Genomic DNA, 13,939 nt, shown 5'->3' on the forward strand with positions numbered 1-13,939 from the left:
GAGCCCCGCGGCCCCGCCGACGCTGGTCCACCCTCGCCCCGCCCGCGCCCCGCTCCTGCTGGCCGTCGCTCGTCCGTCGTCGTCCCGGTACGTATCGGGGCGTCCCGGGCCGGTACGCCCTCTTCTTCCATCCCGTCACTCCGGCCGGGACATGATGACTGGCAGCAGCTTCCCCTTTGTATTCTTTTGTATTCGATTGCCACTTCAAATAGATCTTACAGCATTAGCTACCAAACTTCCTATTGTTTTTCTCTTATACATTTCATACTGAACCTACCTTATACTGGAGAAACAGAATTGTTCAAGCCTTGTATTGTGTATTAATGGGAGTGGGGTTTGCCTATATCCTGCTTGCGATCCATTGTTGACTCATATTCCTGTCGTACCTCAGAAGTGCTTTTATAAATAAATGAATGTTTTCTTAAGAAAGAACAGTGTAGAAAGGCATTGTGATAAAAATATCAGAAATCTTTATGAATTGAATATTAATTGAATCCTCCGGGATGCTCAGTAGTTCATTAGAAAAGTAGCCTTAGAAGAATTCTTCCTGGTGAAGGGGGGGGGGGGGGGGTGAATCAATGCAAATAAACTTTAAATAATCTTAATATAACAAATCTTAAATTAATGTACAGTATATTCATATTGTTAATTAGGACAGAGTTATCTAAGGTAATTATAAAATTGCATTGCCCTTATGAGCCAAAGTTAAACATGAAATGTTGGACTTAACAGAGAGTAGCTTGTTACTCAGCATAGTTCTATGCATTTCTACTAATAGACAAGTTATATTATGTTCAAATTAGCATCCTTGCTACATAAATAGAGATGTAAAATTTCCAGAAATGTACAAAACCAGATTTTTTTTCCCCTAGAAGAAATGGAAATTTTGGGGAAAATTGAAATATATGCACAGCCTGTCCTATCAAACCTAAACTAGTTTTACTACTTTCCTTTTATGATATGGCTGTTTTGGCCACAGCCTTTAGCCTAAATGTTACTACTTTAACAACATAAAAGGCATCATTTACAACTTGCTTAGCATACAAAATTGCAATGTTTGACATATTTATGGAATTTAAATGTTATGAATGCCTTACTTTTGTACGAACAAAATTGCAGATATACCTAGTATTACAAACTGATGCATTCTGTGCTATTTTACCTTAATTTTGGCTTTCTAGTTAGAGAGAGCTAAGTTCTCAATGAAACTTTCAGTTTTCCTCTGAGGCTTTGGTGCAGTTTCTGCCTCACCTCGTTCTGATCTTTTTTCTTCTTCCTGCAAGGTAGGGCAATAAGCTTCTTTTTTTTTTTGCATTTTGCATTTTGCATTACCCCCCCCCCCAGTCTTTGTATCTCTAGTCATAACTGATTTTAGGGGGCTTAGGGTCCCTGGATATTTACAGTACTGGATCTTTTCTTAGACTTCGTCATCTTCAAAAACATAGGTAACTGTAAGTAAAGTCATAATCCATGTCACGAAGGAGGTGTAATTGCACCATTCAATTAATGGTGTAAAAACCCTACATAAGAGAACGTAAGAGAAGCCAATGTTTGATCAGGCCAGTGGCCCATCCAGTCCAACACTCTGTCACATAGTGGCTACAAATACCAGATGCCATCAGGAGGTCCACCAGTGGGGCCAGGACACTAGAAGCCCTCCCACTGTTGCCCCCCCCCCAAGCACCAAGAATACAGTGCATCACTTGCCCCTAGACTTTCATTAACTTATATCTGATATTGATTCTGAACCTCAGGGTGTGGATTGAAAAATCTTGGGGCAGCAGTGTCCAAAGCCCCAAAGAAGCTGCAGGAAAGGGAGGAGGAGGTGATAGGGAGGGTGAAAGAGGTGCCACTGCTGTGTGAACCCAAGAGGAGGAGGAGGGAGTGGGGAGCAGAAAAGCAAGAGACAGACAAGAGACTTGGAAAGGGAGGGAATGTTCTGACAGGGAGATTTGGGGAAGTGAGAAAAGGGGTGAGGGGTGAAAAGGAGAGGAGGGGGCTTCTTGGGAGCAAGAGAAGCACAGTGAAAAGGTTAGGATCTCCCCTGTAAGTCTTGCAGGTCTCTGGCTGTACAACTGAAATCCCTGTGCAGTGTTACGATCACCATAACGTTTTTGATCTGTTTATAGAATGAATGTAAATATAAATATTTAGTTATCTCACTTCAGTCATTCTGTGCATTCAGCCAGGAAAATATGCTTGAACCCACCTTGCAGCTGGGTTTGCATGTGTGCTCCCCTCTCCCCCCACCCCCACCCCGGAACAGTGGCTCAGCATTTGCTCCGTGACATAACATACGAATACCTGGAACTGGTTTCCCACTAACTGGTGTCCTCAGTCAGTCTAGACTTAGAATCCTGCTTGGTGTTGGCAAGTGCTGTCAAGTCACTGCTGACTTACGGCAACTCTGTAGAGTCTTCAAGGCAAGGGATGTCCAGAGGCAGTTTGCCATCGCCTGCCCCTGTGTTGCAACAACCCTGGAGTTCCTTGGTGGTCTCCCATCCAAATACTAACCTGGGCCGACCCTGCTTAGCTTCTGAGAACTGATGAGATCGGGCTAGCCTGGACTGTCCAGGTCAGGGAATCCTGCGTAGCTGAGGGGAAATTAATGCTGGCTAACTGACATGCCTATGTTTGTACATCATGGGCAACCTGAGTTAGCATGTAGCTGGTTCTTAGCAGGAGGAATGGGCATACATGAGCAAGCAAGCAGGTTTCATGCACTTTCCCCCTTGACTACAGTTAAAGATGCCAGCTGAATGCAGCTGATGTCTTGGTTGCCTGGCCTTCTTTCTGACTTGGTTACACAGAGACCCCCGTTCCATGTGATAGCAGCATCCAAAGTGGATCTTCCCAACTGTGCATGAAGGAGAGATGCCCAGTTTTTAAAAGGGATGTGGGTATGGAGGTCAGAACCTGCCTGCATCCATTGCTTACCACCCTGAAGCTGTCCCCTAGTAGCTTTTTCTCCCAACCCAGTTTTTCTTGTTTTGGAGTTCAGCTGGGGTGAAAGGAACAGATTGTGGGGAGGCAAGCCAAGCACATGGGGAGGTTCTGTCGTTCCTCTCCCACTTCTCCATTTTGGTCATAAATTGAACCCCATCATGGTTGGGTGCAGACCTTGCTTATGCATATAAGGGTCTGTGGCCCTTATATGTAGCTCCTACTAAATCTAGCAGAAATATAATTCAGTTTGCTGTTGCGTGCTCATTTCCTTTTTCTGTATTAACCATGTGTCATGTCCAGACAAGTAGTGACATCACATTGTTCATCTAGGCTAGGGGCACTGCAAGCATAAGAGTGGAGAGCTGATTTCTTGTGCACAGATTCAGGTAGGCATTATAGCTAGTGTTAGGATGGGGCCTGGGGAATCCTAGTTCAGATCTGGACAAACAGGATGCGTGTCAGAGCAGTTGCTGTTTCTAAGGATAGGGTAGCAGATAACACAGTACACGGAGGAGGGATCTGGTGAACATGCACAAATGTAATGTCTGAACACAACTACCCTGGAGATAGCTAAAAGCAGTTCACAAGATCGAAGAGGCTGAAGAAGGTGCTGTTATCAAAAGATCTACTTTTATTCATGTCCTAGCTTGCCCAAACATTGTGGTTGTCTATCTGAACACTTCTGCAGGGGTGGTTAGCAGTGTTCCCTCTAAGCTGAGTTAGTGTGAGCTAGCTCACAGTTTTCTAGCCTCTGGCTCACACATTTTTGTCTTAGCTCAGGAAGGATGGCTCCAAAGCCAACTGATTTATGCAGTTTCCAAATGGCTTGCTCACAATTTTAATGGCAGTAGCTCACAAAGTAGAATTTTTGCTCACATGACTCCACAGCTTAGAGGGATCATTGGCTGGTTAGAGATGCTTGCAGAGTTTTAAAAAAAGTATTTTTGTACTTATTGCAGCATATTTCTGTTACTATGAAACTCAATTAGGTAAAGATGTGTTTGTAACCCACCATGGGCTATCATATAGAATAAGAAAGGAGTGACATGTTTTTCTTGAATTGCAGGACCATTGTCATGAAAAGGAGACTATAATAAGTTCACCTTATGAAAATCAGCTTACATGTGAAAACTGCCAGGTACGTGTGTATATGTTGTGCAATATTGCTTTCTGTCTTTATATAAAAGCATCATTTCCATATTTTGTGGAAATGTCACCTGATAAGACATAATTGCAGAAATGTCTTTGGAGTTTCAGCGTCCTCCTCACGTAATTTAGAAAACCTAATGTGCTTGTTGAAATATTTGCTCTTTTGGGGTTTGTTCTTACGGAGGCATTTCTGTACAGGGGGAATAGTAATAAGTGCAAAATTGCATGCTGGAGTTATGCAGCATGTTTGATAACATGGTTCTGTGGTTTTGAAATATTAGAATTGTGTATTATTTCAACACAGGTAATACAAGGACCTGTGGAATATGAGTGATGACAAACCCTTTTTATGCACTGCCCCTGGATGTGGACAGGTAATATATGTTGGAATTATCCATATTAATCAACAAATGAAAATGTGTTAACACTAAAAGATTTTTTTTTACTTGACTTTTACTAATTTTTAAAGGTAACTGCCCAAGGCAGTCATCCTACAGAGGTCACATTCCTTAACTGCATGTATTTACTTCTGTCAGGATAATCAATACTGTCAATTGTAATGGCCAGCCTTGTCTGTTTGGCAGGACCAATTGTTCCCACTTGGGCTACGGTGTGTGCTGTCAGTTCATGATAGCCAGCATCGACAACATCCATTCTTTGTCTGGGAATACTTACTTTCTACTTACTGATGGGAACCTGAGTAATACAGAGTAGTCAAGTAGTTCTGCAGCAAGTAACTGTTAAAAGTATTGATAGATGCAATCCGAGTTTCATTTTTGGCTTTAGATAGTCGTGTCTACTTCAGGCTTTTGTTAAACAGTGTATATTTCATCACTAACCACCATGAGAACAGATTTTTTAAAAAACAGAGATGTTAATGATATTTTTCCAGAGGTAAATGATCATTAAGGCATTAGAATTACATTATTGGAAGGGACTTCAGCCTTATTATGGTCTAGAAGATTTTAACAGCAAGTTGCTTAAATCAATTTTAGATTTATATTCCTAAAAATGAAATGACAATATGGCAGTGCTGAAAAATCATGTCTAGAGAGACTTGCACATGCATTCCATGAGCGTTCATGTTTTATAAGCTAGCAGATAATCTTGACAGACTGCTAGGTTTCTTTCTACAGGTGTGGTGCTATAATCATTGTACAGCTGCTCATCAACAAGAGGTGTGCAGGAGGTGTGAAGCCTTTGTTTAAAAGATTGTTGGCTCTGGAAATATCTCTTACTATTTTACTTATGATAATTCAGCCTAAATGCTGAGAAAACACAAACTTTTTCTTTAAACTCTTTTGTGCAGTGGATGGGAAATGTACGTAGGTGTACCACCAGTGTTTTCAGGGCTTTTAAAAAAGAATCAGCTGTTACCTGTTATAAAAATGATTCTCCATGTTGTTATCATTTTAGTCAAAATTCAGGTTTTTTAACTATATTTTAAAACTTTTTGCCACAGCGTTTTACCAACGAGGATCATTTGGCTGTCCATAAACATAAACATGAGATGACACTGAAATTTGGTCCAGCTCGTAATGACAGTGTCATTGTAGCTGGTTAGTATATGTTTTTCTTAATCCATCTTCTGGAATGTGCACACATTTTGTGTATTTTCTACATATGATTTGTCTCAATTCATAAGAAGCAGTATCAAAGGATCCCTTTACTAGCAAAATGTTTGCGGCATATTTGGCCATTGCTTTGCCTCTCAAGGTAATGTGTCATCTAAATACCAGCTTTGACTTCTTAACAATGAATAGCAGTCCAGTTACATGGCACTTTGGTCTAGCAGACCTCAGCCTTACTCTAACAGTGTGATTCTAAGAACACTTTCCTGGGAGTAAGCTCCTTTGAGTAGACTTGAGTAGGATTCTTAGGTTGGCACTGATCCTGGAAAACATTTGCATGTGGTGGTTACACATTATATTGCCAAAGCAATATAACATGATCTCCTGAATATCTTTTTTTTCTCCTATGACTGAAATTCAGGTTATTCAGTCATTATAGCTGGATCCAACCCACAACAGTCTGCTCTCACTAGCATTCCCAATAATGCAAGTGTATTGGGAATAGGGGTAATGTTTTATTGTCCACTAGCGTTAGGTACGGTGACCTATCAAGCTGGAAACTGAAGTTTATCTTTAATAGTGTGTATTGATGATGGTTGCCCTTCTCCCAGTTGCTTGAAAATAAACCCCGTTTAAACAAATGGAAATTATTTCTCAGGGAGTGGATAAAGAATTGCGGTCACTGAGCAGCATTAAACGTTTTTAAATAAGACAAACTAACCCCAGTGCTCAAATCCATCACTTTTTTATTCCACCTTTCCTTCAGAGAGCTCAGAGTACATACAAGTCCCCCCCCCCCATTTTATCCTCACAGCAGTCTTTTGTGATAAGCTGGGCTGAGAGAAAGTGACTGGCCCAGGGTCACCAGTCAAAGCTCATAGCGGAGTGGGCATTTGAACTCCAATCCCCTGTGTCCAAGTCCAGCACTCTAACTGCTATGCAATACTGTCTCATCAGTTAAGTTCAAATTGTTCATCCAATAAACTATGGAATCAAATATAGAATCGCTGGCCATTTTAAATAACTCCTGGATTTTTCTGTTTATTTGGGTGAGGCCACCAGCTAGCAGTGAAGCAAGCACTTATGATTATCCTGTGTATTTTACCTTAATCTGAAGGTTATAATATTGTGCCACGTATCTTTGTGGATAAGAACTTACTGGTGATCCAGTCCTAGACCACAGCCTGGACGTTTTCGGCCCTGGCTCGAACTTGGTAGAATTCTCTGCTGAGCAGCATATGTGCCCTGTGGGATGTAATGCAGTTCCGCAGGGCCTGTAAGGCAGAGATATTCTGCCAGGCCTTTGGTTGAGGGCAGCGATGGTTTCCACCTGTTCTGGCACCCCTGTTTCTTGCCTCCCCCCCCCCCCGGTGGGGCAGCAGCACAATCTGAAGTTGCTTAGCGCCATCTAATTAGGCCAACTGTTGTATTTAAGTATTTAATTTATTATTGTGTTTTTGTTGTTGTACACTGCCCTGAGCCCTGTTTTACAGGGGAGGGTGGTCTAGAAATTTAATTAAATTAATAAATAAATGCCTAAAAGTGATCAAATTATTTTAAAGCATTTTTAAACGTTTCCATAGACGTCATTAAAGTTCTCCAGTATCGACTGTACAGATTTTTTTTAATGGGGTTAGCTAAATGTAGCATTCAGGATATAGTTTTAGTTTTAATAAGGCAGAAGTTTGGTTTTTTTACTGTGTTCTTGTTGTGATCAGTTGCATATTTAAAGAGAAGTGATGGTGACTGGATTCTGCAGATGTTATAAAGCATAACATACAGTGGAGTGAGAATGAAAGCAACAGCCTATTCTCCGCTTTTCTTTTTAGATCAGACCCCAACACCTACCCGATTCCTGAAGAATTGTGAAGAAGTGGGTTTATTCAATGAACTAGCAAGCCCTTTTGAAAATGAATTCAAAAAAGCGTCTGAAGATGATATTAAAAAAGTATGTTAACCGTACAGAAGTTTAAAGCTAAATAATTTTGGGCAGAACTGTCAGAACTGAGTTGGGGTTCCTTCACCAGTAGACAGTGTGGTGGTCAGTGTTACTCTTCCAGAATGTAAGTATAAACTGTGTTGGAAACCACCCTTGTAGGAAGTTATTTCTGTGAAGGGTCCTGGTACTACAAGTAATTTGCTCTTTATAAATCTATTCTGATGAGAAACCGAGACCTGAGGAGAGGGCAGGAATAACTCTGTAGAAGATACCAAAATATTAATTAATAATGTTGCTTAGCTGAAAATGAAAGTGCCTTTAACTGTGTTTCCGTGTTCCTATTTCTAGTATTTTCTTGGGATGAACTATAGCTGCTTGTCCCATGAGTAATATATTTTTAAAGAGGGAATGTGTGGTGCCAGCAGAACATAATTTCCTTTGATTACACATCTTATTACTGCCAAAAGTCATTGAAAAGAGGTGACGGCAGCCAAGACATGAGCTTCTTTATTAGGTTGCTCCTAATAATAGTATTCCATGGATTGTGTTTTGCATTGTAAATGGCCTCATGTTAAAAAGAGACCTGCTCTGTTGAGTTGATGTGCAGCTGATTTTTGTTACTTTTTTATCTTCCTGCCAACTTTTCCAGATGCCTCTAGATTTATCACCTCTTGCAACACCAATTATAAGGAATAAGATTGAAGAGCCTTCAGTTGTTGAGACAACTCACCAGGATAGCCCTTTACCTCATCCAGAGTCCACTACCAATGATGAAAAGGTGTGTTTTCAATTTCATTCATGCAAGTCATGTACTGCTTGGAAAATTTCCATGCCGGACTGTGCTACTACAGGATTACGAAGTTCTGACATAGATATTCCTTGTAAAGTGGCTCACTTTGTGAGAAGCCATTTCACAATAGCAGCCGTTTCTGCAGAACATAGTTCCAAGTATCCCTAACACAGGAACTGGCCCAGAGAATATTCCCATGAAGTGGCCCTGATGTAAGAACTGTCACTGTAGCAATGAGGAGGGGAAAACCCTCAGGATTTTTAAATCTATGAAAGAATTGTAAACAATAAATTTCTGTTGATAACATTTGATTGTAAAAGGCTTCTGGAGAGTCAAAGTGTGATGATAAGTTTTCTGTTCTCCCCCCAGGAAGTGTCTCTGCAGCAGACAGCGCAACCGACATCAACAATTGTTCGTCCGGCTTCTCTACAGGTTCCTAATGTGTTGCTTGCAAGTTCTGACTCGAGCGTCATTATTCAGCAAGCCATACCTTCACCAACTTCTAGCACCGTCATAACACAGGCGCCATCCTCCAATAGGCCAATAGTGTGAGTTTTGTGTATATGTGTGCACTGACAAATTGTGAAAGGCTTATTTTTAAGCACCTCTGTCTTGCAATGTATGTCTCTTTAAAACAGGTAGCATGACCAAGCCCTATGAGGAAAGGCTGAGGGACTTGGGAATGTTTAGTCTGAAGAAGAGGAGGTTGAGGGGGAACATGATTGCTCTCTTTAAATATTTGAAGGGCTGTCACTTAGAGGAGGACAGGGAGCTGTTCCCGTTGGCAGCAGAGGATAGAACTCATAATAATGGGTTTAAATTAAAGGCGGGATGGTACTGGCCTGGATCTTAGGAAAAACGTTTTTACAGCAAGAGTTGTGTAACAGTGAAATCAGCTGCCTAGGGAGGTGGTGAGCTCCCCCTCACTGGCAGCCTTTAAGCAGCGACTAGATAAACACTCGTCAGGGATGCTCGAGGCTGATCCTGCATTGAGCAGGGGGTTGGACTAGATGGCCTGGATGGCCCCTCCCAACTCTGTGATTCTATGATTCTATCTGGATTGATCCTGTCAATGTGGCAAAAGATTGAATGAAGGATTAGCGGCTAGAGCGTTGTTGTTTTTTTAATGTGGGTCTTATTCCCTTTTATAATCCGTATTGAACGATTAAAAGACATATAATCTTACAATTAAAAAAATATAATCGGGTGGCATTTGTCTACCCAGATATATTGTCCTCTGCCAGCCTCTGATACCTGTCTTTAAAATATAAGCCATGGTTGTTCTCCAGTGCTGCCAGGTTTTTACATACATACATTGTAAAATATTTTGTGTGAGAAGTGTGCTATAGTAATTGTCTTTCTGTTTCTGCTTCTCTCAGACCGGTGCCAGGTCCTTTCCCTCTGCTGTTACATCTTCCTAATGGACAAACCATGCCTGTTGCTATTCCTGCCTCGATCACAAATTCTAACGTGCACGTCCCAACCGCAGTTCCAGTAAGTGTGTTTAAATGGCAGGCTGTAGCCCAGGGGTTTTCCAAAAGGCAAGTGCACCCACACAGACACCCTAGTCCGAGTGCTGGAAAAACAGCTGGCAGGCTGTGGCTCTACTTAATCCAAAAGAGCATATGTGGGTGCAGCTGATCTGGAGAGGTCCCCGGTGGATGGAAGGGAGGGGCTTGCAGCACAGCATGCTGAGCTGAGAGACAGGAGCTGAAGAGTGAGCTGCTGGTCCCGACTCCGGGATCCAGGGAGAAAAAACTTAAGGGGGAAGCTCTTGGGGAAGGGGAGGACCTTCAGATCAGCCGATGGGTGTGGGAGAACCACTCAGCATCAGACATCGCCAGGCTCTTGTCCCCACAAACCAGGCTGTCATCCAGCCTGGCTCCCTACATTCTTCATTTCATGGATTTAAACCACTTTACATCCCCAGTCAGAAACATAATTATAAAATTTTTTATTGCTAAGTAACCTCCATCCTGGGCCTATAACTTGTGTGTGTGTGTGTGTTTAATCATCCCACCTTTCTTTGTTAGAACAGCTAGATTCGAGTCCAGGAGCAACCTAGAGGCCAACAAGATTTTTAGGGTATGAGCTTTCGAGAGTCAAAGCTCCCTTCATCAGAACTGTGACTTTAGAAAGCGTATACCCTGTAAAAGCGTATACACCAAAGAGCCAGTTTGATGTAGTGGTTAAGTGTGCGGACTCTAATCTGGGAGAACCAGGTTTGATTCCCCACTCCTCCACTTGCACCTGGCTGGATGACCTTGGGCAAGTCATAGTTTTGTCAGAGCTGTTCTCTCAAGAGCAGTCCTCAAAAGAGCTCTCTCAGCCCCACCTACCTCACAGGGTGTCTGTTGTGGGGAGGGGAGGGGAAAGGAGTTTGTAAGCCGCTCTGAGACTCCTTTGGGTAGTGAAGGGCGGGGTATAAATCCAATCTCCTCCTCCTCCTCTTCTTCGTCGTCTTCTTGATCTCTAAGGTGCTAGTGGACTTGGGTCTAGCTGATCTACTGCAGACCAATACGGCTACCTTCTGAAATTTTCCATTGTTAGCCTCCTCCATTTGAAAAAAATAAGTATTAAATACCATTTTAAAAAGCCAGTGGTAGGGACGTTTGTTTTTCTCTGTTCCCCAGTGCTGAGTGGATGAATTCCAGAGTCTATGAGCCTCTCATGATGCTCAGCCAGTATGGTATCATGGTTAGAGCGTTGGACTAGGATCTGGAGAGCTGGGTTCGAATTCCCACTCTGTCGTGGAAGTTTACTAGGTGGCCTTGGGCTACTGACAAACTCTCAGCCTAAACTACCATATAGGGTGGTTGTGAGAATATCATCGAGGAGACAAAAATGAAGCAGGCTGCCTTGGCTCCCCACTGGGGGAAAAGGCCAGGTATAAATAAAGCATGATAAATAAATAAAATTTCTAGCTTTCTCTGTGACAGTACAACTTGGGCCTTGCAAGTGAAGCTCAGTTGTCTTGGAGCCTTTGAGTAGAAAGGCGCAGCCGATCCTAGCTGCTTATGAAGTCCGATATGCTCTTATTTATGTATTAATTCTGGTTTTCTTGGACAGCTTGTTCGACCTGTCACCATGGTGCCTAGTATCCCAGGAATTCCCGGGCCCTCCTCCCCGCAACCTGTGCAGTCAGAAGCTAAATTGGTAAGTGGGCCTTCCGCAATTCTTCACTTTAATTATTGTGCTCAAAATGCTATAGGTTATGTATAAGTGGATCCTACTATAAATAAAGCAGGCTCTCGCTTTTTAATTGCTAGGGTGCGGTACAAATCTTGTTGCATATTCTTGACCCTTATCAAGCTGTGTAGCAGTTATCAGTAGTCCTGAAGGAAAAGGAGACCAGTGAAGTACGTTTGCATCCGTTTAGTTCAGCTGACTGTAAAAGGTTTCCTGCGTTGGATTATGATAACGATGCTTAGGATTTATATAGCATCTTAAGACAACTGTAGACATTTTCCACAGCTTGTCACAGCAGTAATATTCAGCTGTGAAGTGGGCCATATTGTACATCTCTGCCATCTTGCTTTTTTTGTGAATATTCTGGGTGCTACCTATAGGCGACTATCATTTCTCTTTCCTAAGTGATGGAGAAATTTATAGTTTGGATTCTTTGCAGCACTTCAGTCTTCATTGCCTTTTTTTATATAAAAAAAGGGGGGGAAGTAACAAAAGATGCCTGATAGCCAACAAATATGATGTTTGCTTATGATAAAGGGGATGGGAGAGTCCTGCACCCATTCAGGGAGTTTACAGCCAGCACATTTGTTATACAGAAGTAACACACTGCTTCTCGTTATCCAGACGGAAGGAATCACAGAAAACATGGTATCAGAAACAAGTGGTTAAAATATACCTCTCTGCGTAGTTAGAGGGTTGTAACTTTTATTGCTTGAATCAATTGTTTTGTTGTGCAGTGTGTGAATTCTTTCAATTAGTTCTTTAATCGGCTTGCTTTGTTCCATTTATTATTGTAAAGTGGAGGAGAATGTATGCAATAAATAAACTGTAGAGATACTGTTTTTTTAAAAAAAAATCTGGCAAATCATATGCATACAGGGCTGCTTTGAGCAGGACTCTGAGCACCCACTCTTTTGTTTAACAGTGGAAAAGGGAACATGTAGTTTCTGTTACTGCACATTTCATGACCAAGCAGAATGAGATGACGTGAGTATAAAATGTTGAGTATCTTTGAAATGTGGACAGTAGAAACCTGTGATACCCCTTCTTTTCTTTTAGCTCAGTTCAGAAAGTCTTGAAATATTTTCAGCAGTGGCATGGGTTATTTAAGTAATGGGCTCCAACAAGGGTGACTGACTTTTACACAAAATGAGATTTCAATGAGACTTCTACACAAAATGAGAGTGCAGGAGGGGAAATTTAGGCAGATGTAAATTCTTACTATTGCAGCAGGAATTTTGTTAACTCTGACTTGGTGCATGGCCTAGCATCATATGGCAACAAACTGTTCAGATGATTTTTATATAATTATGCATCAGGCTAGTTTTAGAAAAAAACAATGAAATAATATCATAGTGTGTTTTACGAAGCTTTATAGGTATAAAATGGTAAAGGCTTTTGATTGTACAGGTGAAAAACAAGGGCCTCTTGAAGGTGCAGAAGGGAAAGTCACTTAATTTTAGCAATCTCTCTAGTTGATAAAATTTGTTGAATAATAGCATTTTAACCATGTCTTTCAGTGACATTGATAAATAATTTTTAAAAAGTAAACATAACATCCTTAGCATTCAGGTTTTGCAAAAGGCACCCATACAGACAGTGGGCAGAACCGAGGAGATATATTTGGCTGGAATTGTTATAGAGAAAGAATCATGAGCACTGTTTTGATTTTTCTACTGGTTCAATAAAAATATGGTAAAAAAAAAAGAGAATTTCAAAAATTTCAGATATACTATTGTAGGGATAAGAATTGGCTTGGATCTCACCTAAAATTTCAGTGGGTACAGTGGGGGAATGTGGCTTTCACTGATTCCCCCTTCCTGTGGCAGCCCCAAATGCTGCTTCTAGGGAATGGGGAGCTCCCAGAAACAGGGGTTTGTTTTTTTTTTGGGGGGGGGGGGATCAGCAAGAGAGGAGCTGGTGAAAATGGGCACCCCTCGCACCTCTAGAAATTTTAGGCCATGGTTCATCACATTTTTTTGAGTCATTTAAAAATAATTTAACAGTGTTTACATGATTTTAAATCTGATAGTTATTACACTTCCTCTATTCAGATGGCTCCATTTAGAGCCAGCATGGTGTAGTGGTGAAGAAGTGGGCAGTGACACACAAAAGCTCATACCCTACCACAGATTTTGTTAGTCTTTAAGGTGCTACTGGACTTAGTCTGTCTGTAGTAGTATAGAAGACTAACATGGCTACCCATCTTGATCTGTCTACTTAAGAAAGTTTGACTAATTATCTGAGTGATTTGGAAAGACTCAAACATATAATGGGATTAGTTACAACCACTCAAAGATAAAATAAAATAAATCAAATTTAAATTGTGTTTTATATATATATATATATATATAT

General features: G+C 41.3%; 1 protein-coding gene across 2 annotated transcripts in view; it reads left to right on the forward strand.

Annotated features, from left to right (window-relative positions):
- Positions 1 to 13,939, forward strand: part of ATF2 (activating transcription factor 2) — a 56,190-nt gene that overhangs the window by 11,104 nt on the left and 31,147 nt on the right. Inside the window, exons 2-9 of one of the 2 annotated variants that reach the window (XM_015426641.1) lie at positions 4,013 to 4,084; positions 4,400 to 4,469; positions 5,558 to 5,654; positions 7,496 to 7,614; positions 8,255 to 8,383; positions 8,765 to 8,943; positions 9,775 to 9,889; positions 11,465 to 11,551. In XM_015426641.1, the coding sequence (XP_015282127.1) occupies positions 4,422 to 4,469; positions 5,558 to 5,654; positions 7,496 to 7,614; positions 8,255 to 8,383; positions 8,765 to 8,943; positions 9,775 to 9,889; positions 11,465 to 11,551 (774 nt within the window). In that variant the 5' untranslated portion in view covers positions 4,013 to 4,084; positions 4,400 to 4,421. The remainder of the gene's footprint in view (positions 1 to 4,012; positions 4,085 to 4,399; positions 4,470 to 5,557; positions 5,655 to 7,495; positions 7,615 to 8,254; positions 8,384 to 8,764; positions 8,944 to 9,774; positions 9,890 to 11,464; positions 11,552 to 13,939) is intronic. The other variant, XM_015426642.1, reaches the window with a different exon arrangement.

Source organism: Gekko japonicus, unplaced genomic scaffold (genome assembly GCF_001447785.1).
Source record: "Gekko japonicus isolate JY-2015 unplaced genomic scaffold, Gekko_japonicus_V1.1 scaffold2078, whole genome shotgun sequence".
Taxonomy (NCBI): Eukaryota; Metazoa; Chordata; class Lepidosauria; order Squamata; family Gekkonidae; genus Gekko; species Gekko japonicus.